The sequence below is a fragment of the Acanthochromis polyacanthus genome, chromosome 11 (genome assembly GCF_021347895.1).
Source record: "Acanthochromis polyacanthus isolate Apoly-LR-REF ecotype Palm Island chromosome 11, KAUST_Apoly_ChrSc, whole genome shotgun sequence".
NCBI classification, from domain to species: domain Eukaryota; kingdom Metazoa; phylum Chordata; class Actinopteri; family Pomacentridae; genus Acanthochromis; species Acanthochromis polyacanthus.
In genome coordinates this window covers 10,893,099-10,919,358 of record NC_067123.1, presented here as the reverse complement: position 1 = coordinate 10,919,358, position 26,260 = coordinate 10,893,099, and the positions used below count along the sequence as shown (strand labels likewise).

Below are 26,260 nucleotides of genomic sequence, written 5' to 3'. Positions count from 1 at the left end.
TGCATTAGGACAACATTTGTGCACTGTAAGGACATTCTACATTAGGAGGACATCCCTGCACTTTGAGGACATTTCTGCATTAAGACTACATTTCTGCACTATGAGGACATCTCTACACTGTGAAGACATTTCTGCATTAGGAGGACATTTCTGCAATGAAAGGATATTTCTGCTCTGTGGGGACTTTTTGATACTTTGAGGACAGCTCTGCATCGAAGATGTTCTTGTACTTGTAGTTTAAAGGGTGAAACAGAAGGATGAAGATATGTTCCACTCTTGTCCTCCCGAACGTGGAACGTTTGTCCATGTTTCTATGTTCAGACGTTAAGAACTATTTCAGAATCATTTCTCGGCAGGTTTGTGTTTTCGTGCAGATTCCTCCTGGACTGAAATAACCGCTGAGCCTGAGGCATCCGTCACCTCGTCCTCTCAACACTCTCAGTGAGTTCTAACACCGACGGACTCGTCCTTGCTAACAGACATCTCCGATCACGATCAAACCTCGTCACACAGCACCAGAAATAAACCACAAGGTGCGAAACTAGAAGGCTTCATGCAGACAAACTGAGGGAGTCACAGTGGCTTCATAACATCCTCATCTGTCAGATTTATAAAAGCAAACATTAAGAATTGAAGTCCAGGAGAATGAATCAGCACCAATCCATAATCAATATTCACCAGTTCACTTCCTGAAAACCAAACTGACCAGTGTTTTATAAAGTGGTGTTTTAAAAAAATTTAAGTTCCTAGCATTTCTGCGGAGGACTAAAGATCACACATTCATCAGTAAATAAATAAAAATAATAAATAATCAAAATAAACAAACAACAAGAAATTCAAATGACCAACTAATGATGTCAAATGACCAAAATAAATGCAAGACAATTACAAAAAGACATAAAATCACAAAAATATGAGGCATGGCCACGCCAAAAAGTTGCGAATGAACTTAAATGTGTCACAATAACATTGAAAATGACCAAAATGTGATGCAAAAGAACCAAAAATAAAACAGCCAACTTTAAATGTAAACAATTAGCATGAGACACAGAAAGACCAACAATGTCCCACAAAACAACTACAAAAAGATGTAGAACAACCAAAATTAAAAAGAAAAGGAGAAAAAAAAAGAAAACGGCCAAAATGTGACATAAAATAATAAGACAAAGATGTAAAATTATCAAAATTAAATGTAAGCAGCCACAAAAAGACATTAATTAACCACTAGTATCAGATGTTAAAGAAAAACACCCAACAAGAAGCTGATGATAATTTTTCTATATTTTATTGCAAACAATTTTTACACAAACAAATACAAGCAATAAAGCTAATAAACAACATCTGTTCAAATTGTTCTAAAGCTTTTTCTGTCACATTCCTTTTTTCCTGTTTATACCGCATAAAAACCATTTTAAAAAGTTTTTCCTTTGTTTCTTCTCTTGCTGTTGTCGTGTTTACAGTTTTAAAATATCAAAATAAACGTTTAAATTTCATCTGTTTACAAACACTTTCTGATAAAACTGATGGACTTTGACAGAACAAAGTGACAAATGCTTTAAAATATAAACTGAAGTGGTTTTTGATGCCCAGTTTCATTTACGGTAATCTTTATAATGCATCTGTATTTTAGCGTTCATTTTCTCTACAGAACAACAGAACTAAATAAGTGCTACTCGTCGACAAAAGTGCTGGTGTTTGATTCACCGTGAGACTGCATGTGAGAATGCTTCAAGAGATAAACTGTGGAGGAGTGAAGTTTATAAGATAACAGCAAACTAACAGAGAGAGATAATCACATTTACAGACACAACAGGACGTTCATGTGCTCTTTGTTTAGAGGATCTGGATTGTTTTATAAAAAAATGTGTCGTCACCATCAGAATCTGTCAGCAGCCCTTAACGTTAAAGGGTTCGACTGTTCGTTATTTATGATCAACATTACGGAAGTTTATTTAGATCAAAACTAGAGTTCAGTCCGTAATAGTAGTTTAAAAAAATATTTCCATAATTTATTTTTGCAGTCATAAATGAGTCTCATGACATTAGTTTTGTTTGACCCTCTGAAACCCAAAATTTGCTGGTGGGTTTGACAGTCAAGTTATTTTATTAAAAAAATACAAAAATAACACTACTATCAGCCAGAAACTGAAAACAGACACAATCTTCAGATTTTCAACTTTCAGGGCATTCTTGAATTGTCTTTGACAAGTTTCTGTCAAGAAAATGAATCATATCCCATCTTAGAATTATGATATATCATCAAACTTACTTTATTCTACGTCTCATGTAAAAATTTGTTAAAAATAAATTGTTTGCTCCAGCAAGAATTTGTAAAATAACAAAAATCCTACATTCCTCAGCACAACTGTGAAGGCATTTATGACTCAGCAGTGACCAACAGTCATGTGATAAAAATTTAGAGACTATTCAGTTGAACTGCAGGCAGTGTTAGCATAGAGCGAGGAGACAAGTATGAAAACTAATTAAAAATATAAGAAGTAAAATCTTTAGTGTCTTCACATTTATTTTTCCATTATTGGTAAGCTACACATTTGGGGAGGGAAAAAAAAGTTGATTCCAGTTTTTGTTTTATTTATTTATTTTTGACTAAACAACTATATCATCTTTTATTCATGCCATTATAACTTTGTCAAACTGCACAGGAGAGACGTCTGAGTCCTCTCTAATTCAATCATGGTTGTTTTCTTTCCATAGAGGTGCTGAACTTTATACTGCAGTGAAAAATGAGCCCACAGTGAATTAAAATGTGACATGGAACAAATAACATCTTCTCGGGGTTCAGTGGGTTAAACAAGGTGGTTGCATAGTTTTAGTTGGTCTTCTTGGCTGCTAAGGACCTACAAAACCCAATGTTCTTGCATTGCAGTGGAACTATATTTTCAGGTTGTTGCTTTCTTTTTTCTCCAGCCTGGAGGAGGAGGTCGGGGTGGATGGGGGGCGCTGAAGTCCAACAATAAACTGTTTAAATTCATTACTGTTGGACACTCAAAGATTTATATCTTCACATGAGTCATTTGGGAATAAGAAGGGCTTTTATGAACACTGAAAAATCACTAATCATTGACTGGTTGCAGGCTCCCAATTCTTCTTTGAGGGAATAATAAATAGACCCTTCTCTCAGGTTTTGGTCTTAATTACTTTAAATAACTGTAGTAAAAACAACAAACAATAAGACACAATTTGATCTTGAAATCCAAAACAGGCCATAACATGAACAATTAAAAGCGTGACACTGTTCATGTTCTGTTTGCAAATTTCTAACAAATGCACGATTCATTAAATTTTGTGGATGGTTGACTACAAGGTTGAGTATGTTCACAGGAAACAAAAATTATTTTATTACCGGGCTTTGCAAAAGTTCTGTTACACGGTTTCATGATCTTTAGAGACGTTTACATGTCGGAGTGAAAAATTCCATTAAATAAACTGAAAGTTCTACCTTATAGGCAGGTGTCCTTAATACAATTTTTTTCTCCGGTGAAGTTGTATCAAGATGGAAGTCAAAAGAGTTGAGATATCAGCTCTCCTTCATGCTGGCCACAACAAGTCTGACAGAGCCAAGCAGCTGAACATCAGCCGGATGACCGTTCACAGAGTCACGGAGAGGCTCAAGAATGGTGAAGATCTTTCAGTGATCTTTCAAGAATGGTGAAGACCTGAAAGATCTTCACCATTCTTTAGCCTCTCCGCAACTCTGTGGACGGTCATCCGGCTGATGTTCAGCACAAAGGAGAGCAGATATCTCAACTCTTTTGACTTCCATCTTGATACAACTTCACCGGAGAAAAAAATTTGTATTAAGGACACCTGCCTATAAGGTAGAACTTTCAGTTTATTTAATGGAATTTTTCACTCCGACATGTAAACGTCTCTAAAGATCATGAAACCGAGTGTAACAGAACTTTTGCAAAGCCCGGTACATTTGGTGTCAGTGTTTTTTGCAAAGTAACAAATACATCAGTTAACATAATTTCTTCATTAATTAAACGTTTAAAGTTTTAACCTGCTGTTATGAATATAAATGTCATTTCTTGAAGACAGGTTGACTATACAGTTTTGGCATAAATAAACCTCCATATTTTTTGCCAGCAGATAAAATGTATTGTTCAGACCTTGGTCCTGTTGTCTTTCTGCCACCTTCAGGTGCTGAAATATATGATTCCTCATGTGATAAAGTTAATCTGTTTTATGAATTCAGAGCTCCGCTGCTGAAATAAAGATGGTCTCTGATTGGCTGAAATCCACCTGGGCAGCCATGTTTAGAAGGGGGAGGGGCTCACTCTCTGCTGAGGTTAAAGTGACTCCGCCCACTTCGGGTCAGGTGATCGCACACACACCTGATGACAGCTGGAAAACACAAACACATCTCCAATCAAAAAACAATTTTACGTAAAATCATCAGAAGAAAATACGACTGAATGTTTCTTTAGCTGTGTGAATAGAATCACATGTGCATTTTCACACTGTAGTTTTGTAAATATGCATCATTAATTGTCTGAAGTCAAACTAACTCCTCATGGTACAACTTCTTTGCTGCTTGATACAAAAGAAAACTCAAAACAGTTCTTTCTTTCCACTTCTCATCTACAAGAAAAATATGTTTAACCATCATTGCTCTGTCAAGGAACGCAGCGGAGTTATGTGACTACCGGCGTTGGTTTGTCTGTCTGTCTGTCTGTCTGTCTGTTAGCAAAATTAATTAAAAACAAATGAACAGATATGGATGAAATTTTCAGAGAAGGTCAGAAATGACGCAAGGACCAGTTGATTAAATTTTGGCAGTGATGGAGCTTATAGTCTGTATTCACAGATTGTTGAAGATTTCTATTTCATTGAGAGATAGTGGCATGGCGTCACTGTAACTATGACAACAAGTGAACACTACGTCATCTGCCTGCTGATGATCACATGATTGCGATCCTACAACAAATCCACCACTGCGGATTTATCTGACGATACAAGGTACAATTGATTAAATTGTGAAAGTGTTTCCGAGTTCCACCAATTCCTGTCGCCCACTACATATTTAGGTCATGCGATTCGGTATCCATACATAATGTACACATGCATAACGCACGCCTGTGCTCAGTGCAAGGTCCTTTTGTTTGTGGGTACATCTATATTAAATGACCACATTCTATGTTGCCGTGATTTCTGATCATCAATAACTAATAAACAAATGCTGCATTTCTTAAATAAATGCTGCATTTCTGACAGTGCTCTGGCTTTTTTAGTTCCCTCTGACTTCAGGACTCTTGGATACACTAAGTTTTGTTTTAAACAATTTTTTAAAAAGAGACTTGCACAGCAACATAAGTGATTATCAAAAGAGAAACACTGAAAAGAAAGATTTGGTTGCAAAAACTAATGCAACTGCAGATGAAAGGATGCACAGCAAATGAAAAATGAATCGTGATCAAGGTTTCGGCTTTTCACATTGACTGTAATGTTGACGCTTCAGTTCAGTCTGTTTCAATTTCAACTGAAATTCAGTTTCAACTTCAGTGAATCTGACATTAGAAAGTATAATTTTAGCTTTTCTTGAGGCAATTTTTGCCCACATGCCTGTTTGAGCTGCTGAACTGAATGGAGACTAGAAGCTTCTCTATGCACAGTTGAGTAACTAGCATCTTCTGTAGCCTGCATGTGAGGCATTTGGGAAACATCAGGAAAATGTAGTGTCTGTTGACAAGCAGATGTTCAGCAAATAGGGTATTTTGGGTTCAGTTTTATTAATATTTAGCTGCTAGGAGATGCTCTGAATACAGGTGAAAATTACTTTAAGCTTAATTTTGATGCATAGTTGGACATTAGCAGAAATGTAACACAGAAATGAAAGCAGAGTTCTGTTTTTTGAATGTGTAAGTGCAAGAAAAATATTTTGACACAAAAATCAATGAAAGAAAATGTTAATTTTAATGCCAATCAAAAATAATTGCAATCATCATTTTAGTCGTAGTTTGGTGTATGGAAATATTTCAGCTACAAAAATTGTGGCATCAACCAAAATATTCACTCTGTCTTGTGACCACATGAAGCAACATGATTCATCTGTTTGACCATTTAAATCAACACAAAGTTTTGTATGATCAGTTCAAAGCCAGATCCAAATGCCATTTAAAGCAAAAAACTATTTAACACTGAATATGTTTTCACAGTAAAAAGTTATTTTTCAATTTTTTTCTTATTTTCTATGGCAGGGGTCGGCAACCTTTAACACTCAAAAAGCCATTTCGACCTGTTTCTCACCGGGAGCCGCAAAATCCTTTTGGCATTTAAAATGAAGACAACACTGCATATATCGCTTTTTTTTTTTTTTTTTTACCTCTATGCCCTTGTTAATCAGTCGTGATTAATTAATTACAAAGCCTCTAATTAGACAGATTCATTTTTTTAATTGTGTCCTTCCACTAATATTTATCTTACTTGGTTAATGTCATTTTTACTCCTGGACCTCATGTGTTACATAATGTTAGCTGGAAATCAATATTTTGCGAATGTCTATTTAACTTGTAAAATCTATTTATCTTAAGCTAATAACTTTTCTCCGGTAAGTCGCTGTCCTATTTTCCAAGACGACACTCCTCTGACTCTCTGACCTGCTGCCTGGATGTGACATCGAGCCGTGTTCTTGCGAGTAACGTGTATTACCCGATCCATGAGTACTTTTGACTCAAAGACAAGACGTGTCTTTCTTGGAGTGGAGCTTTAATATACAGACTTGGCATTCTTGAGTACAAAACGACGTGAAACTACAGGCGTTGCTTCTCCAGGAGTAAAACAAAAAAGGCATGAAACGTGTGGGAATCGGAAACTCCGTGTTGTCTCTCTGCAGGGGGAAAACTCCAGCAGCACATCCGGTGGAGTGACACGTCAAAATAAGAGCGGTAATTTCACAATAAAACTCTCTATATTAAAATGCATTGAAACGCGCCTGAAAGGCAGAACAATTTATTTTCCAAAGTTACAGGGAGCCAAAACAGAGGGCTGAAAGAGCCGCATGTTGCTCCGGAGCCGCGGGTTGCCGACCCCTGTTCTATGGTGAGTCTTCAACAAAAACACCCCAATCCTTCTACAACAATTATTTCTCTTGAAATAGACTTATTCAAGTCATCCGGTGAAAATTCCTGTTTTATTAATTTTTTATACGATCAGAAAAACTAATAATCAAATTGCCATTTTTTTTTTCAAATATCGAGCACCCTTGGTCTAAATGTAATACTTAGAGGACCAGTGATTGAGCCCTGAGGGACTCCACATGTCAGTGAACAGTTAAATTATAACTAATTTGAAGAAAATCATCAAAATAAATTCATTGTACATGAATATAAACAGCAAATGGAGTTATTTTTCAAGTTGAAGCAACTAAATTCCTGCAGAAGAACAGATGATTTTGTCTAAAAAAAGCTCCAACTGGGAAAATTTAGAGTAGAAAATGCTGGTTTTACACGTAAATATGACTTTGTACACAACTGATGGTTTTAATCTGTTCACTCAAAGTTTAATGCTTGATTCATAGAGTTTATCAGCTAACTGCGACTTGAGAACAACAGATTTCATCATTTCACATGTAACAGAGCAAAAACAATGAGTGCTTAAATACTTTCCAACCTAATTTTTCAATGTACAGGTAGTTTTAAACTCTTTAAAAAACGTGGAACGTCAGAAATAGACGTCCAGAGAGTCCAAATGTTCTCTGCTGGTGTCGTCATTGTTGCTGGTTTTCAGGCAAAAAGAAGTTACCATGGTTAAATGTCACAAAAGGGTGTATTTTAACCAAAAGCAAGATCTTTTCCCAAACAGCAAGTGAAAAACAGAGTCAAATGACAAAATGAAATGAAACTATATGAAGATAAAATAATCCAACATCGAATCTCAGCCTCATAGATGGAAAAACTCATATATCAGTGTTGAATGTTGACGAATGTTGCAGCACCTCCACCAAAGGACACTTCGAGCATATCTCTGAGACTAAATGGCGTATTTGACGCTCTGCGAATGAGGACGCTTCATAAAAACCTTTAATCCTGACAGCAGACAAACTTTTGTGTGAATCAGTTTTTATTCAGCAGCTTTGATCTGATAGTTTTTACTCTAAATGTCAGCAGCAGCAGAAACAGACTCACAGTCAGAGTTTATTATTAGTCTGACGATTGTAATCCTCGAATCTGACACCAAACTCAGAGAAATTTTGGTGCGAAGCAAAACTTTGCACACATGATCGTCTCTGAACACGTCATCGTGTCACTCTACAGACAAATTTTAAATTCTTTAATTCATGTATTAATGTTACAACTAACTCAAGTCTAAGTTAGTTTTAGTTATACCTTCTTTGTTGTAGCTTTCATTTTCTTACTGCTGATGTGTGTGTGTGTGTGTGTGTGTGTGTGTGTGTGTCGTCAGGTGCTGGCTATACTTGTGGGGACCAAATGTCCCCACAACTGTAGGAAAACCGAAAACAATGTCACTTGTGGGGACCTCATTTTGGTCCCCACAAGTTTAAACAGTGTTTTCTTGGCCATGTTGTTGTTACTGAAAAAAGTAAAAGTACCAAAACGTTTCTTTAGGGTTAGGCATTGTTTTGGTCTGGGTTAAGGTTAGGGTTAGGGTAAGGGTTAGGGGTTAGATATGAATGGGAGTCAATGGTATGTCCCCACAATGATAGAAAACATAGTGTGTGTGTGTGTGTGTGTGTGTGTGTGTGTGTGTGTGTGTGTGTGTGTGTGTGTGTCTGTCTCTCACTTGCTTAGTGTGTGTTTGTGTCTCACAGTGAGTGTCACAGCTGCAGTAAGTTCAGACTCATCAGGCTTATCAGAGTCCAGACCAGCGTCTTGATTTCCTGCAGACATTAAACACACCGTCAGTGGATCCAGTCAAAACCCTTAGGACCCCAAGGAAGCATAAAAAATAGTCTAATTCAAAGTAAAACAACGGGAAATAAACAAATGTTTAGAGATAAAGAATAAAAACAAAAATGGCAAAAAGCTTTAAACAGAGTTCGTGGAATGCATAAAAACAGAGACATTACTGATAACAGTTTTAAACATGCAATGTATTTGTGAAGATGTCATGTCAAATATGTACTTATTCACTAATATTTAGTGTAGAGAGAGCGCCTCCTGCTGGCAGCTTCTCAGAATAAGTTCACGAGGTGTTTTATATCTGCTGTGTTTGAACTATCAGACTGATTAAACATATAATATGCAAATATGTCTATCCTCGAAGTCACAGCAGTTTTATTGGTATTTACTGAGTTTCTGGAGTTACTTTGAGCAGCTTGTGTTCAGTCTAATATGTTGAAGCCACCAGGTGTTGCTGTTGGTCTCTGGTTCACCTGAGAGGAAGGTTTGTTTCCCTGCAGCTGTTTAGTGTAAAAACTTCACCTGACCAATGTTAATAATGACATCTAGATCAATATTTACACTCTGATCACAGTTATTTACATTCAGTTCCTGCAGATTTTCTTCAACCAAATCTACATAACTATAAACCGAATGATTTACATGATGTCTTTTTCCACTAAAGAGAGGTGAGTTCCCACAGTCTCACTGTGGAAATCTAATTTTAAATTATTATTGTTTGTAATGCTTTTTATACATTTAATTGTGGCTCCTTCAGGATTTTATTTATTCACTGTTTCAGTTTTTTTGTGTGTTATTTTACTGTTTTAACATGCTATGAATTGCTCTGACCTTTATGGACAGAGGGTATGTAGCCTGAGAGTCAAAACTTAAAAGTCTCTTTTCTAACGGTCCTTCACTTGAGTTTGATTTTGTTTTAACATGATTTTTGTTTATTAGAAGGATATATATATATATGGCCTATCAGCTACAGCTTATTGGTTTGATTTCCAAATCAATAAATATGGTTTGTCGAACATTAAATTTAGCTGGAATTTGGTCAAACCTGGTTTGCCCTGGTTGAACTGCACTAATGTGTGTGACAGATTTTATACAAATGATGTATTATTGATTGACTGATGGGCTGCACGGTAGAGTAGTGGTTAGCACTGTCGCCTCACAACAAGAATATCCCCAGTTCGTGTCCCGGCCTGGGCCTGACATCTTTCTGCATGGAGTTTGCATGTTCTCCCTGTGCATGTGTGGGTTTTCTCCAGCTTCCTCCCACAGTCCAAAAACCTGCTGAGGTTAAATGGTGATTTCTAAATTGCCCGTAGGTGTGAATGTGGGTGTGATTGTTGGTCTGTATATGTACCCCTGTGATAGACTGGTGACTTGTCCAGGGTGTCTCCTGCTTTGACCCTAAGTGAGCTGGGATAGACTCCAGCCCCCCATGACCCTAATGAGGATTAGGCAGTGTATAGATAATGGGTTAAACCTGGTTTGACCTGGTTGGATTGCACTAATGTGTATGAAATCTCTGCACAGATAACATGTTATTGACTGATTGACTGTTGTGGTTGGTGACAGAACCCTGCTTTTGGTTTAACAGAACTCTGACTCATGTTTAATGCTGGTGCAACCGAGGTAGAACTTAAACCTGGTTTGGATTTTAGTTTTCTGAGCTTAAACTGAGGTTTAGCTTAAACCTGCCTTTTATCTAGCTGAGCTTAGCTTTTATCTAAGTTTGGTTTGATGATCAAGTATGGAAGGAAGGAATAACTTGTGGTTTATTGAAGGTTTAACTTTGCTTTAACTAAAGTTAATCTTGAAGACGTCTGGTTTAAATTGGTTGAACTGCTCTGTATGAAAGGCTCTGTATAAATATTGTATTATTGACTGATTGTTGTTAGTAGGTTCAAATCTAAACCATCAGAGCAGGTAGAGGAGGTTACACCAAGGATATCTGAGGCTGACTTTGTTTTGAATTTGATTGAACTGTCAACTACATCTTAAGTGAAGCCTAACTTTGGTTTAACTTGATTAAACCTGGTTAACCAAGGTCTAACTGATCACTTTTGAATTGCACTAATGTGTACAACAGGCATAGAGCTGATAGGACAGGCTGAGTGCAGCCTTGGAGGCAAAAGTCTGGGCAAAAAGGGACATTTGACCTTGATTGAAGCTTCATCCTGGTTTGACTGAAGTCAAACTTAAACCTGGTTTGGCTTAAACCCAACTTTAAAATGTCAGATTGTTTATCATTTAATTTTGGTTTAATGATCAATTTGAAAGAGGAACAACTTTGTTTTTTTAAAGGGTTTAAGTTAGTTATACCTGGTCGATTTAGTTACTTCTGAACTGCACTAAATCTCTGAACCAACAGCATATTATTGATTGATTGATGTGGGTATGAAGCACCAAAATCAACTGCAGCAGATAGGATAGAGAGTGTGTACTCAGCGAAAAGGGGGGCTAATTTCCAACTGATTTTAACTTCAGTTTCATTCTGGTTTAACACGTGTCAAAGTGAGATGTGGTTTGGCTTTAAGCTATCTGAGTTTAAAGTGAGGTTAAACTTAAACCTGACTTTAATGTATGTGAGGCTGTTTTTAATTTATTTTTGGTTTAGCAAACAACCCAAAGGAGGAACAACTTTGTTTTATAAAAAGGTTTAAGCTGGTTAGACCTGGTTTATCTGGTCACCTTTGACTTACACTAAGTCTTTGTACGTATAACAAGTTATTGGTGGATTAATTGTTGTGGATACGACAGACCCAAACCAACCAGAGCAGAGAGAACAGACTGTGCAGCCTTGAAGGTGATACTCAGGGCACAACAACTCTATCTAAATCCTGAAACAATCCAAGTGGGGACAAATAGACACAAATCCAATTCTGGGGCTTTCTTGCAGATAATTTCATGTCTGCGGTTTTAAAGCAAAGACAAACACCAGTTGGTGAACTTTCTTCTCCTCTGGTGGATCTGCTTCAAGCAGATTTATGGTTCTGGTGTCAATAAGTGAACACTGAGACTCATTCATCTGTGAAACGTCGCAGAAAACCAGACCGATTGAACCCAAAGAGACCGAAAAGCACAGACCACAGACTGGCATCCATCACATCCACTTATGGGAACGCTGTAACATTTTTATTATACATTTCTGTACAGAGGAAACAACAAACTATAGGATCTTTTCTGATGTAACCTCTGTTTTGATGGAGCAGCTTTACTTCATTCTGGTTTTTAGTTTTTCTTCTGACTCTATTTTTGTCTTTACACTCACCAACACTCAGATTTGAGGAGACTCATGTTTGTCGAAGCTGCTCAGATCCTCTTACAGAAACCAGATGGACTCTGACTGTTAACAGAATCCACCTGCTGAGTCAGAACTTTTATAAATAGCATCAGACCGACCACCGCTTTGATCCGGATCATCAGGTTCATGTCGGTTCTGTTGCTTAAACCCAACAACGTGATCCAAAAAACCACAGTTTAAAACTGTGCCTGTGGACAATTAAACCTAGTTTAATGGAAATCTGGCATAGGTTTCACTCAAGCCAAGTTTAACCATGGGAAAAATTCAAATTTCAATATGCTTTTAGTCGGCTTTAACTGAAGGTTAACTTTATGTTTAACTGCTGAACGGGTTTAATGAAAGTCTGACTTCCTCCGTGGTTTAATTTTGGTCTAACAGAACATTTCTAGCAGAAATTGTAGTACCTGGTTCAACTTTAGTTTATCTTTCTGGCTAGATTAAGTTAAATTTAAGTTCAGGTTAAGAAATGTTCACCAAGGTTGGAAAAAACGTCGTCTAACTAAAGTTTAGATTTTTATATTTTGATTTAACTGAGAGAATATAAACCTGGCAGAAATATGTAAAACTGATATAACTTTGGTTTAACTTTTGAACTAGATGAAGTTAAATTTAACTTCAGGTTAAAATAGCTTCACTGAGGTTCAAATTCAAACTTGTCCAATTGAAATGTAACCTTTGTAATGTAACGTCAGATTAACTAAGAGGGCGAAAACCTGGCAGAAAATGTAAGTGAAGGTTAAATAAAAGGAAACCGAGTTTCACTTAGGTTTAAAATCAACTTGGTTTAACTGAGGTTTAACTTTGGTTTGGCTCAAGTTTAACTTTAATGTGAGGTTTAACTTTTGAACTAGATTAAATAAGGTTTAACTTAAGTTTCACTGAGGTTTAAATTTAACCTGGTCTAATCAAGATTTAACTTTTATTTAGCTGAACGAACACAAACCTGGTAGAAACACTGTAGGTAAAATTGGTTTAACTTTGGTTTAACTTTTGAACTAGATGAAGTCAAGTTTAACTTAAGGCTAATATAGTTTCACTGAGGTTAATATTCAACTTGGTCTAATCGAGGTTTAACTTTGGCTTAACTTTGGTGTAACTGAGAGAAGATAAAATTAGTAGAAATTAGTGAAATTGGTTTAACATTAGTTAAACTTCTGAATTTGATTAATTGAAGTTCATTTTGAGGTTGATGTAGCTTCACTGAGGTTAATACTGAACTTTGTGTAATCATGGTTTAACTTTGGTTTAATTGAGAGTACATAAAACAGGTACAAATTGGTAAAATTGGATCAATATTGGTTCAACTTCTGAGTTAGATTAAGTGAAGTTTAACTTCAGGGCAATGGAGTTTTTCTGAGATTAAATTCAAGATGTTACTTTGGTTTTGTCGAGGCTTAACTTTGATTTAACTGAGGGAACATAAACCTGGTAGAAAAAGGTCAAACTTGTTAACTCGATGAAGTAAAGTTTAGGTGGGGTTAACTTAACTTCAGAGGTTTAAAGTTGCCCTGGTCTAACTGATATTTAATTTTAGAATAACTAAGGCATAAATCAAATTTAACTTTAGTTTAACAGAATTTACATCTGATTGAAATGGTTCAGTTATGTTTTGACTTAAACCTAGTTTGATTTTGTAACTGAAGTTGGATTAGGTCTGGTTTAACTGGTTAAACTTTGGTTTAAATTAACTTTAGTTGAGCATACGTACTGTTTCGACTGGTTGGATGTTCTTACCAGAGAAACAGGAGGTGATGCGGTGCTACGGCCGTGAACTCCGCCCCTCACGGTGACACCTCTGGTGGTTGCCATGGTAACTGTCGCTTCCTCTTGCCCCTGCTGCCCTCCTGTGTCCTCTTCCTCCCGCCCATCCTCCTCATCCTCGTCCATGAATCGCTCGCTGAACCTGTCCAGGTCCTCACTGCTGGCGTTACCTGAAAACACCAGCGAACATTCGTCATCAGAGGGATGACAGAACATTAAACATTTTTGTATTTTTATGCTACTTCATCTGCTACTAGCTGGTTGTGGCTAATGCCAGACTGTGACTTACTGTAGAAGCTGTACTCGAAGGTGGCGTTGTAGTCGGAGTCGTAGTCTGGAGCCTGCGTGAAGTCACCGTAATACTGAGCATCACAAACTAAAAACACAATGTGATAATGTTAGCATTAGTCAGAACACAACAGGCCACAAAGATGCACACAACCTCAGAGTTTGAGCTAAGCTAACAGTTCCCCTGTTTCCACTCTTTATGCTAAGTTAGGCTAAGTGTGCCCTTGATGTTGTACTGTAGCCACTTAGCTAAATGATAGCCAAAAAACAATTAATAAAAACAATATTTAAATCTTTTGATGATTATATTTCAATTCAGAAGGTTGTATATCTTTATTTTTAACCATCTTTTTTAAAAATTTATGACATATGGTGACTTTGGTGACTGTAATTTGTGGTGTCTTGTGTGTTTATTGTGTTAAAAAAGAATAACAATCAAAGCAAAAGACAAGTGTACTGATTATCTAAAAAAAGTTTTTTTTATCACATTATAAAAATTATACTTTATTGTTCTCCTTTCACTTCTTTTTGAGTTCTATGTTAGATTTAATTTATTTCAGCTTTAGTTTCTAGTATCTTGTGTGTTAAAACTTGCATAGCACAAAACAAAAAACTATTTTAAACTGATATCCACTGTAATCAATACATATAAATACATGTGTGTGGAACAAAACTCATTTCCAGCAGTAAAAGAAGTTCTTAAATCTTATATTTGTGCGTAAGTATAAACACAAAAACATATTTAAAAGTTAAACTTTTACTTTAGAGGAAAATAAACAAAAGAAAAATGCCATCTTAAGATGAAATGTTCCTATGCTGAATTGCCATTTCAATATCAAACAATCTTAGTGACTGCATATGATTGGTGATGCATTTATGTGCAGTCAGTAAAAGTGACATTAACCACATCATGTTTTCCTCTAACCTGCACCAAGACATCCTCAGTATTTGATTGATTTTTGTTTTGTGTAGAAGAAATGAATCACAAAGCCACCGCAGTGTTGAGATGTTGTCTCATGTTTCCCGTTTATTTTGTTTTTTTCCAGGTCTGCATGTATGAAAGTTATTTTTCCTTCAGTAGAGACTGTGGGGAGTGTTTGGCTGCCTTCTGCATCCAGAGTGTGTTTTCACTTTGTTGTTGAACAGAGTTCAAACACAGAGTAGTTGTTTAAAGAGTCCACATTTCAAACATTTACAGGCTGATGATTGTGTTTTTAGGTTCTATTAGAGACAACAAAGATCCTGGATGGTAAAAAGAAATGCATTTTGTTATGTTTTGCTTTAAAAACTTGGGAGGTCTGAAATAAACCTAATGAGACTCTTCCCTTCCTCGAGCCCCTTCCAGCTTTTCAGGCCGATCAGAATTTTATTCAGTTGCAGCGAAGAAACTGAGAAAACAATAGTCGTTTAGCTGGAACCGCCTCCTCACTGCTTTTAAATGAACCATTCAGAAAGAGCCGCCTCATAGTCCACCAGGTTTATTTACTTCATGGAGATGCTTCTCCTAACTCTAAAATCCATTTATTATCTATACAATGCTTAATCCTCATAGGGTCATGAGGGACTAGAGCCTACCCTTGCTGATTTCATCAGTCTATCACAGGGCTACATATACAGACAAACAATCACACTTGCATTCACACCTACAGACAATTTAGATTTACTAATTAACCTCAGCATGTTTTGGACCGTGGGAGGAAGCTGGAGTACCCAGAGAAAACCCACTCATGCACAGGGAGAACATCCACATTCCATGCAGAAAGATCACGGGAAGGTGGGGACGTGAATGGGATCTTCCAGCTGCAAGGTGAAAGAGCTAACCACCAAACCACTGTGCAGCCCTAACTCTAAAATGTCTCCACTAAAAGTCAAACACACCAAATGTTCTGATGTTGGCTGTAAGACTTAACTGTCAGGATGTGAGAAGCTAAAGGTCTAGTGGATTTTTATGGTAATGTCACCACAGCAAAATGGAAAATCATTGGTGTTAGCATGTTGTGCTGTTAATTTGGCTAACATTACTATTAGCTTCGATTGGATGTCCACAAGTCAGAACTTTGTTGAAACTATAAAGCTGAGAGATATTCAGCAATGTTGGAAACTTTAAGAGTGACTCAAAACAAGTAAACAAGGACTTTGTGGGCTACTGTGTTTCAGTGCAGCCTAAACTCAGCAGGTTAGCTTCTCTCCTGCTCTCTGTGCTCACATATTCTGCATTTTAATACAGCTCAATTCCTAATACCACTGTTCTGATTGACATATATTTCTTAGTTTCTGTTCTCGAACATCAGAGCAAGTATTAAATGATGTCAAAAACGAAACCCATCAACACTTGATGTGGTCATTTCAGAAGCATTTCCAATTCGCTGCTCTGTTTGATTTTATAAAAAACAATGTTGTCCAATGAACTCACCAAACACGAGTTTAAAAAAAGTGCAGTATTTCCATGTGAAATGATGCTTAGAGAGAAATTTGTGACAGAAAGTCTTGGTTACGCACTCATTCAGTTACTATGCACTGAACAGTTTTTCTCAGTGCTGTTAATCACAGATGCCTAGAGAGTTTTATTCCTGAAGGGGGCAGAGATTTAAGGGGGCAGAGATTTTAAAGCTACAGACATCAAAGCAGCCCGTTTAGATCAGGACTAAAACCAGAAGTTGAAATTAACCATATTTGTGATATTTTGAGCTGAGAAACTGAAAGACACATTCTGGGAACATCTAAGATTTACATTAATTGGCTGAAAAAAAGGCTCAATGTGGGACCTTTAAGTTCCAAAAACATGCAATTTTTTCATACTGTAAAAATAAAATAAAATCTGTATAAGTGTCATTCCACCCATCAAATTTCAAATAATCCTCCCCTTGGTGTGGAAGTTTGAAAACTTTTATATGGAAAGAAAAGCAGCTATACAAACACACTGAAGGAGGGACATCAAAAGCAAAAAAGGTCTCTTTAAAGGAGTCATCTACATCCAGCCGCTCTCATAAAGCAGAAAGTTGATGATTGTTTTTTGTGGATCCGTAGCACTAATTTTCAGAAAATGTGATTAAAGGCTGTTTCCGTCCACGTCTGATTATTCAAACAGCGGGTGGAGCTGATTGTTTGAAGCAGGTGGATTTAAAAGCAGACATGAAGACGACGGACGTTATCAGGACGGACTGATGAGAAAAACCTTCAGCTACAGTCTGATGGGAATCCTGATCCCTGAGGATTTATCTCCTCCTCCTCCTTCTCATCCATCAGGCTTCTCCGCCTGGGAAAAAAGTTTCTGCTGATCCTCTAAGTTTCACATCACCAGTTTGACCTGCAGTTGATAAAGACCACAGAGCGTCGTCCTCCCCGAACAGCAGGATTCATTTGGGTTTTATGTCACATACACGATGAAAAACAAATAAAACGTCATTTCTGGAACCGCCTGCTGCAGAAGCTGCTCCTAAATTAAACATCTTACTGTTATATTGTTGCACTGATATTTTGTTATTAAAATGTTTGGTATTTTTTAAATAAAAAAAAAGGCTCTTTAGTCAGGCATTATTTGTTTTTATCTAAACAATCTTGTGATTTGTGTTTTTTTTTCTTCAAAACAGAATAAGCTGAGCGTTTTATGCTTTATCTGCACTTCATTTGTTTGTTTTTCCAATAAATATGCTAAATGTTGAATTATGAACTCTTTAAACGTAACATTTCTTGGTTCCCATGCCTCTTATCCACCAGTTAACCAGATTTCAGATTGTAAAAAGTAAATGTCATAATTTTTTTAAGTGCCCACACGATGAACAAAGCTGTGATAAAAACGGAGGTTGGAAAACATTGTTATTAATTACAAAGCAGTTCTTTAAAACTTCTGATTTCACATATTTGTTCAATATAACCTGCTAAAAATACTGAGAGCTGTTTGTGTGATACAGACATTAGTTTGATTCAATCCTGTGAGTATAAAACCAGCCAGTGAGTTTGAAAACCATCTCTTATCTTGTTGTTTTTGGGGTTTTTTTAAAATGAAAATCGGTACAATTACACCCGTTATTAGAAACAAAATCTGTAATTCAGAAAGAATAACTGGATTTTCAACTTTCCGATGGTCCTTGAACTACTCATCTGTAATGTGCTGCCCTCTGTGGAAAATTAAATCTAAATTTCATTAAAATCCCTTCATCCTAAATGCCTTATTACAGAATTTTCCCCCAAATAAACCATTTAGTCTAAACAGATTTTGTTTCAAAATAAAACATTTGAGTGTTGTGCAACTGAGGTGCCATAAATAACTCAACTATGACCAAGAATCATGGGGCAAAAATTCAGCGACTTTTTGTCCCATTGAATTTGGGAAAAACAAAACAAAACATTGAACATGTTGATTCCAGTTTTTTCAGTATCTGTAAAATAATCAAAGAAAGTCAACTTTAATTTTTTCGCTTTTTATATAATTTGTGGAGTTATAACAGTGCCATGCTGGACAGAAAACATTTTGATGTTTTTCTCTCCTTCTAGTCATGGTTGTGTTGATTCCATAAAGGATGAATGATGACAAATTCTGACATATTTTGGGCAATTTCTACTTAATTTTTAATTAATCACGAATATTTTCTATGAATTTGGGGTATTTTTTGTTATTTTGACATCTCTGAGTCACTCTGAAAAGCTTTCTGGGTCATTTGAACAAGTTTCAAATCCTTTAGGACATATTTAAATTATTTCTGTGAGTGATTTTTTTGTGAGTGCATGAATTTGTGAGTCCATCTGGACCTATTTTCAGACATTTTGGACTATTTCTCTACTCCTAGTCATGCTTTTATTGTTTACATAGAAGTGCCGGACTTTTTATTGCAGCAAAAGATGAGCGTACAGTGAGTAAAAATGTGACATGTGAGTAAATAAAATACTCACAAACTGCTTGAAGTTCCGTGGGTGGATGTTTTAGAAGCCAACTAACACACAGCAGTTTGTTCAAAATGTATGTTCAGTGTCCTTTACTTTCAACCACATCAATAAATTCAGTGACTTTTTATTTATGATTTATGATCCAAACATTGAAGCTATTAAACCTGCAGCTGTGACAAGTTGTTTAGCCAGAAACAGACTTTTATTATCATTATATTTACATTATTGTAGCTTGTAAAAACACCTCTGGCTGTATTTTCCTCCATAAGTGCATTTCTGCGGTTGTATATTGCGTTTAGTTGACATGTATCGTGCGTGCTGACACACAACACAACAGCAGCTACAACTCATCTCAGTCAAACACAAAAACAGCTGTTGGACTCTGCAGGTGAACCTGAAACTACTTCCTGCCGCTGCTGCTTCTGTTTCCTGTTTCCTCTATAAAACACACACACACACACACACACACAGACAGACACACAGACAGACACACACACACACACACACACACACACACACACACACACACACACACACACACAGACAGACACACACACACACACACTGAAGGAGGTCAGTCTGTGATAATCTTTAATCTGTCAGATTTGCTCTTTTACACCAGATTAAGGCGACAGTTCACCAAATCACCAGAACATGCAACTGCAGAACTATTAGTGTCTAGCTTGACTGGTCGGTCTATTTACTAAATTCTCTCTGGTCTGACAGTCCCAAATGTTGCTTTATTAAAGACAAAAAAGCTATTAAGCCATTATTTTTGGCTGCAGGAGGAACAAGCCACCTGTGAACGCCCCCATGTTTTCTTTACTTTGAACTCACCTGACCTAATGGAGACTGCTGGGTCTGACTTTTATGTTGAGTGAACGTTAATTTGACTTCAAACTATCTAACACCATGTCAAAGAAATTGACGGTGTGGCTGCATTTATATTCTACAAAAGTTCTCATGCTGGGATCATTAGCTGATATAGTTTAATTATTAGAAATCATCCAAATATGGTCTGCTACAAGTCTGTTATATTAGTATAAAATAACCAGGTTTAATGATTTAATATGCTGCAAATACTAGGTTTTATTTTGTTAATTTAGAATTTATTTAGGCTTACAAGGCAAACAGGTTGAGCAAATTTAGTTAGTTTTTTTTTTTTTGTCAAACCAGTCAGTTGATTTAAGAGTCGGTATGATTTCAGTCCACCAAGATTTTCTCTAAGTCACTACAGGCCTATGAGGAGCTGGTGGAGACCAAATATGGAGCTAAAAAGAGACTGTTTGGACTAATTTGGCATGAAATCAAAAATATTGTTGCTCTTTAGCTGCTGGTGGCCGTATGACAACATTAACTGCTACTAGAGAGCTGTTTTTATTATTAGTTATTAATTCATTGAAAAAACTGGTAATAGGTCACAACAGACATTTTTCCCTGATGAGCAGATGGAGACCGAAAACAGAGCTAAAAGGAAGTGACTGGACTCATTTGAACATCCTGCTAGATGTGAATCCTAGCAGCTGTGTACCAACATATAATAAACATTAACTGCTACTTAAAGAACTTGTTGGAGGTTTTACATTAGTAAACCTCCTCCTTGAAAAATTGGATTGGGAATTTGCCTTGCAACCAATCGACTGATTAAAAGTCAATCTGATTTTAGTCCCCTAAGATTTTACTGGTTTACTTTATAGGTTATTGGAATACATACTTTACTGAGGAGCTGGTGGAGACCAAAAATGGAGCCAATAGAGAGAATATTGGACTCAACTAACAACTGACAAACATGAACTGGTGCTAAAGAAGTCTTTATTATCGATTTTATATTTGTAATGCCTCTCCAGGTCCTACAAAAATTCTTTTATTTGCCCTGCAACCAATCAATTCCGCTTGGGGCTGGTGGAGACCAAAAACAGAGATAAAAGAGAGTCTTTTTCTGGACTCATTCGGACATGAAATGACCAATACTGTTGCTCTGAAGCTGCTGCATGTGAAGACTGGGGGCTCTTAGTAACCAGGCTTTTCATTGGTTCTCTACAGGTGTACGCCATCAGTCAAAAGTTTGGACACACTTTCTCATTTAATGCTTTTTATTTATTTGTATTAGTTTCTACATTGTAGATTAACATTGAAGATTAACACTTTTTGTTTACGATATAATTAAATAAAAACCATTGAATGAGAAAGTGTGTCCAAATTTTTGACTGGTAGCGCATTTCCCTGAGGAGCTGGTGGAGACCCAAAATGGAGCAAAAAGAGAGGCCATATTAGACTAATTTAGACACGATGCACAGACATGATACAATAAAGTTCCTCTGTAACAAGTAACAAACACTAACTTCTTTATTATCAATTTCCTTTTTGCAAAGCCTCCCCAGATCCTACAAATATTTGCTTTATTTGCCTCGTGACCAATCAATTTCAGTCCACCAAGATTATGTTTGGTTCACTAGAGGCCTATGTGATTCCTATGGGGCTGGTGGAGACCAAAACAGAGATAAAAGAGGCTTTTTTTGGACATGAAATGACTGATACTGTTTCTCTGTAGTTGCTGGATGTGAAGACTGGGAGCTCTTTAATAACCAGGTTTTTCATTGGTTCACCACAGGTGTACATATTTCCCTGAGGAGCTGGTGGAGACTAAAAACGGAGCTAAAAGAAAAAGCATATTGGACTAATGTAGCCATGATACACAGACATGACACAATAAAGTTACTCTGTAACAACTAAAAAACATGATTTGCTACTAAAAAACTTGAATCTAATGAATTTTCTTCGGTTGACTGCATCCCTAACTACATAAATATAGAAATACACATATATTATCTGGTAGCTACATATCTGAGGTGTGAAGATGGAGCTTCAGAGTCTGAATGTTTCATCTCTTTGAGTTTCATCTTTATAGATTAATGTGAACTGACCCTATAACCACACACACACACACACACACACACACACACACACACACACAGAGAGAGAGAGAGACACACAGAGATGATGGGAAGTGAGGGGGCGGGCTGTTAATTGTTACCAAATAGGAAGTATGTCATCACTAACAGCCTGTCAATCACAAAAGTTTCATCACAGCAGAGGAAATGAAAACCAGCTGAAACACACGCACACGCGCATGCACAGACACACACACACACACACACTGACAATGCCTGCCAGTCAAACTGTGTGGGCGGAGCTGTGGTTTTTCTTCTCTTACGGATTCATTAAAAGAAAACAAAGGTAAGAAAAACAAAGAAGAAGGACAAAATAGGTGAAGTGAAAAGACAGGAGGTGAAAAAAGAAAGTGAGTAAAGACAGAAGTAAAAAGGGGAAGAAAAGGAGGTGAAAGATAGTCCTTGGATATGGGAGTGAAGGAGCGGAGGTTAGGAAAAGAAGAAACAGGGAGTTAAGAAAATAAAAGCCTGGGGGGGTCAGAAAGAGTGCGGGGGCGTTTGTTGGCAAAGTCACATGATCCTCAGAGATATTTTACACAAACCAGCTGTTTAACTCAAAAACACGCTCACACACAAGCTCAGACACACGAACATGCTAAAACGCACACACATGCTGAGCTTCAGAGAAGTTACACATGAATTAAAACTGTGTGCAGTTCAGGGGCTGTCGGTTCTTTCAGCTCTGTGACAAACAGCCGCTGAAACAGCTGTTAACATCTGTCAGCGCTGATCCCCGTAACCATGGTGACCACAGAACTGTCAAAGACCAATCTGTGGGAAGCCTGTGATGTGTTCGCTGACAATCGGCGAAAGCAAACACATGAAAAAAAAGTTTGCACAGCCGTCACAATGAGCAATAAAACTTTTAGAATGAAGCAAAAATGAAATCCAAGCAGCAGAAACACTGAGAACAACAAAGTTTTTGTCCCATTTGTTGAGATTTTGAGTCATCAGTTGAAGCTTTAAGCTGCTGTTTAACATCTAAATAAATGAGTTACGTTTGGATTTTTGTCTATGAAGTCTGGTGAAGAATAACTTTGAATCATTCAGACTAAAGCTCATCAGTTAAAAGCAGTTTTATAGAGCATCTTTACACCAACACATGGACTCTCTCTGTCTTTTCGCCCACCACTGCATTGCAGAGTACACCTGAAGATCACTGCAGCCAGGTGAACCTTTAAACAGCTGGAGGTTAACAGAAACAGGATGCTCAGGGAGTTACATTACTCTTCACACAGTCATATTTGTATTTATATCTGTACAGCATCACAAAATATTTTGAAAACTGAATTTAATGTAAATATACTGTGTTTATTTGATAAACCCTCTAAAACTCTAAAACCTACCAGCAGTTTTAAAAGTTATGCCATCTTAAATAAAATGCCAAAATGACACAATTTGTCAGTCAGAAAGTGTAAAAACAGAGAGAATTCTTAACTTTCAAGCATTCCACAATTACTCATCTGTGACATTGCTCTGTAAGCAAAATTTGATATTTAATCAAAATTGTTTCATTCTAGATGTCTCAGTTATAGATTTGCCATGACTTAACAGTTTGCTCTAACCAGATTCTGTAAAAAAAAAAACTAAAAAATTTGGGCTCTTTGCTGCAACCAGGAAGACATTCGTGACTCATCTGTGACCAACAATCACCTGACAGAAATTCTGTGACTTTTTAGTTGATCTGCATGCTGCGTTTACACAGAGCAGAGAGGAGATGAGTATGGAAACAAATTCAAATGCAAGCAGATAAATATTTACAGCGTGTAGTGTCAGTATTTATTTATACAGTACTGGTAATACATGTGGACACTTGGAGAAATGCTGTACGTGATAACAAAGAAAGCCAACTTTAGTTTCTTCTCCTTTAATGATTTATGGCTTAACTCTGTCATGCTGCACAAAACACAGTTCAGAGTTCACTGTCCTTCGAGTCGTGGTTGTTCTGTTTTCATAGAGTTTCAAGACTTTATGTTGCAATGAAAAAATGAGACAGGAGCCAAAGAAGTTTTTTTAAAAATCCACCCAGAAACTATTCAGGTGAATAAGTAGAGAAACATTTTTGCAATTATCAAAGACTTTTACAGACGCCTATTGAACTGTTTGGCTTTCTGAGCTCTATTAACCTCAATTACAGCCTTTAATTAGGCTGCAAATGAACAACAGCACACAGAGCATCAATTCCCTGCAGGACAGTAAACTGCACATTAACAGACTAACTACATTTCTAACCATGATCTCATGAGGCACTTCAGTAACTCTGCAGCAACAACCTGGTTTCACCTAGAAATCTGCAGCCTTTTTACTTAAACTGACAGCAGGTAAAATTATTTCATTATAACTCTGGTTGAAATAACATATTTTGAATCATTATATGTCATTAATGATATTTACTGAAGGGTTGCTTTAAAAAAGCATCCTTTTAGATTTATGATCTGAATGAAACCTGGATGAACTCGCATTCAATCACAGTGACTATTCAAACATGGATTATACAAGTTCAGAAGTTGCACCAACAGCTTTGGCAGTTTGAGCTAAACTTCTGATACCTCCTTTGCCTGCAGCAAACCACAAAAAAACAAGCCAAGAGAAGGAAAAACTGGGAGGAGAAGAGAAATACTATAAAAGCTCTAAATAAAAATAGAGGTCAGACAAGGAGACACATTTTTCTGATGCTGAGAGCTGCAGGACTGTGAGAAATGCCTTATTCTGTAGCTCGTAAATAAAACCACAGAATGGAAGTCCTGCATTTAAAATTTTACTCAAGCAGAACTGCACAAGTTTTAAAACAAACTGTAGGTTTGTGTGGACGCTGGTTTATATTGAAACCACTTGTTGTAGCATAATTAATTAATTTGTATCACGCAGATGCAGCTCTCAGAATTATTAGCAGCTTTACAGCGGACAAATATATAAAAGCTGCTGTTTTTCTGTATTGAGAGACAGATTAGCTTTTTAAAACAATCACCAACGTTACATCATTTACCAGCCAGAAAGTGTAAAAACAGAGAGAACTGTCAGATTTTCCACTTTGCGATAGTTGAGCTGCTCATCAATGACATGCTCTTCCACCAGGACTCAATCAAATCTAAGCTTAATATTGAAACATTTCATTAAAAAAATAATACAAAAGCAAAAAATGAACCGTTTTAGTAACCCAATTCTGTAAAAAAAAAAAAAAAAAATCCATTCATTAACGTTATCACAAAGACACTCGTGACTCAGCTGTGACTAAGGGTCTCCTGACAAAAATTCTGGGAATTTTCTGCTGAACTGCAGGCAGTGTTTACACTAAGCAGAGGGGAAACAAGTCTGGACACAAATTAAAAAGTAGTGAAATATCTGCATCATGTAAAGCCACACTTTGTTTTCCAGTGTTGGTATATCTGTGGGCACTTGGAAAAATGCTGTGCATATTGATTCCAGGTATTTTCATTTCAGAAAGTAAATAATCAAGGCAATTCAGTTTTTTCTTTTATGATTAATGGCATTGAAACTGCCGCTGCTTGAGTTCTCTTTACTTCTAACAGTTAAATAGAGAAGTGGGACTTGATATTGAAGTGAAAATGAGTCCACAGTGAGGGCAAAAAAAGCCCAGAAACTACTTGAAAGTCAGAGAATTTAACTCAAACTAAGATCTGTACCATGAAAATACACAGCTATTAGCAGTTTATGAGCAACAAAAATGTGAAAGTTTACAAGAGCTGCTGTTAAAACCTTCAGCACTTTAAATATTTACAGCTGTTTTTCTTGCAGGTTTGTTAAAAAGTGGAGGTTTTCTTCATTGCTGAATGAAGCTGCAAACAGAAGAGGAAGACCTCCAGCGTGCCGGTGCCGTGGGGTCGGAGGGGGGTAAACATGTCCCACTACAGTCAAACAGTGGAATAAATTCATGCAGAGCAGGAAGTTAAAACAGCTGCAACGCTCAGTTTTAAAGACTCACCAGCAGCCAGCAGCAGCAGCAGCACTGAGACTCCGAGCAGAGACACAAACCTGAAGCTGGACATGGTTCATATGGAGAGAGGACAGGGAAGAGAGAGAGAGGGGGAGGCAGAAAGGGAAAGAGGGGGAGGATGGATGGATGGACGGACGGATGGATGTGACAGAAGAGACAAAGAGGCAGTAGAGAGAGAAGAAGCTCAGAGAGGTGTGATGGTCTGAACGGCTGAGCTCTGAATGAACACTGGGAGGAACGG

The 26,260-nt window shown here is 37.0% G+C and overlaps 1 protein-coding gene across 3 annotated transcripts; it reads right to left on the bottom strand.

Annotated features, from left to right (window-relative positions):
* Nucleotides 1–1,263: 1,263 nt before the first annotated feature.
* si:ch211-191i18.2 (uncharacterized protein LOC564095 homolog) lies at nucleotides 1,264–26,260 on the bottom strand. 3 transcript variants are annotated; one of them, XM_051956068.1, is made up of 5 exons: nucleotides 26,008–26,260; nucleotides 14,231–14,317; nucleotides 13,915–14,111; nucleotides 8,764–8,860; nucleotides 1,264–4,368 (listed from the first exon to the last, which is right to left on the bottom strand). In XM_051956068.1, the coding sequence occupies exons 1-4, from the start codon at nucleotides 26,069–26,071 to the stop codon at nucleotides 8,798–8,800; spliced, it is 411 nt and encodes a 136-aa protein (XP_051812028.1). In that variant the 5' UTR covers nucleotides 26,072–26,260; the 3' UTR covers nucleotides 1,264–4,368; nucleotides 8,764–8,797. The 3 variants fall into 3 exon arrangements, with proteins under 3 accessions (XP_051812028.1, XP_051812029.1, XP_051812030.1); XM_051956069.1 differs by having other exon boundaries at nucleotides 8,768–8,860; XM_051956070.1 differs by having other exon boundaries at nucleotides 8,790–8,860.

Excerpts from the sequence above, each read along its gene's own strand:
- si:ch211-191i18.2 (XM_051956068.1), bottom strand. The coding sequence starts at position 26,071 with ATGTCCAGCTTCAGGTTTGTGTCTCTGCTCGGAGTCTCAGTGCTGCTG. Across the intron at positions 14,112-14,230 it reads CTTCGAGTACAGCTTCTACA|GTAACGCCAGCAGTGAGGAC; the intron begins GTAAGTCACAGT and ends TGGTGTTTTCAG. Across the intron at positions 8,861-13,914 it reads CATCACCTCCTGTTTCTCTG|GAAATCAAGACGCTGGTCTG; the intron begins GTAAGAACATCC and ends TAATGTCTGCAG.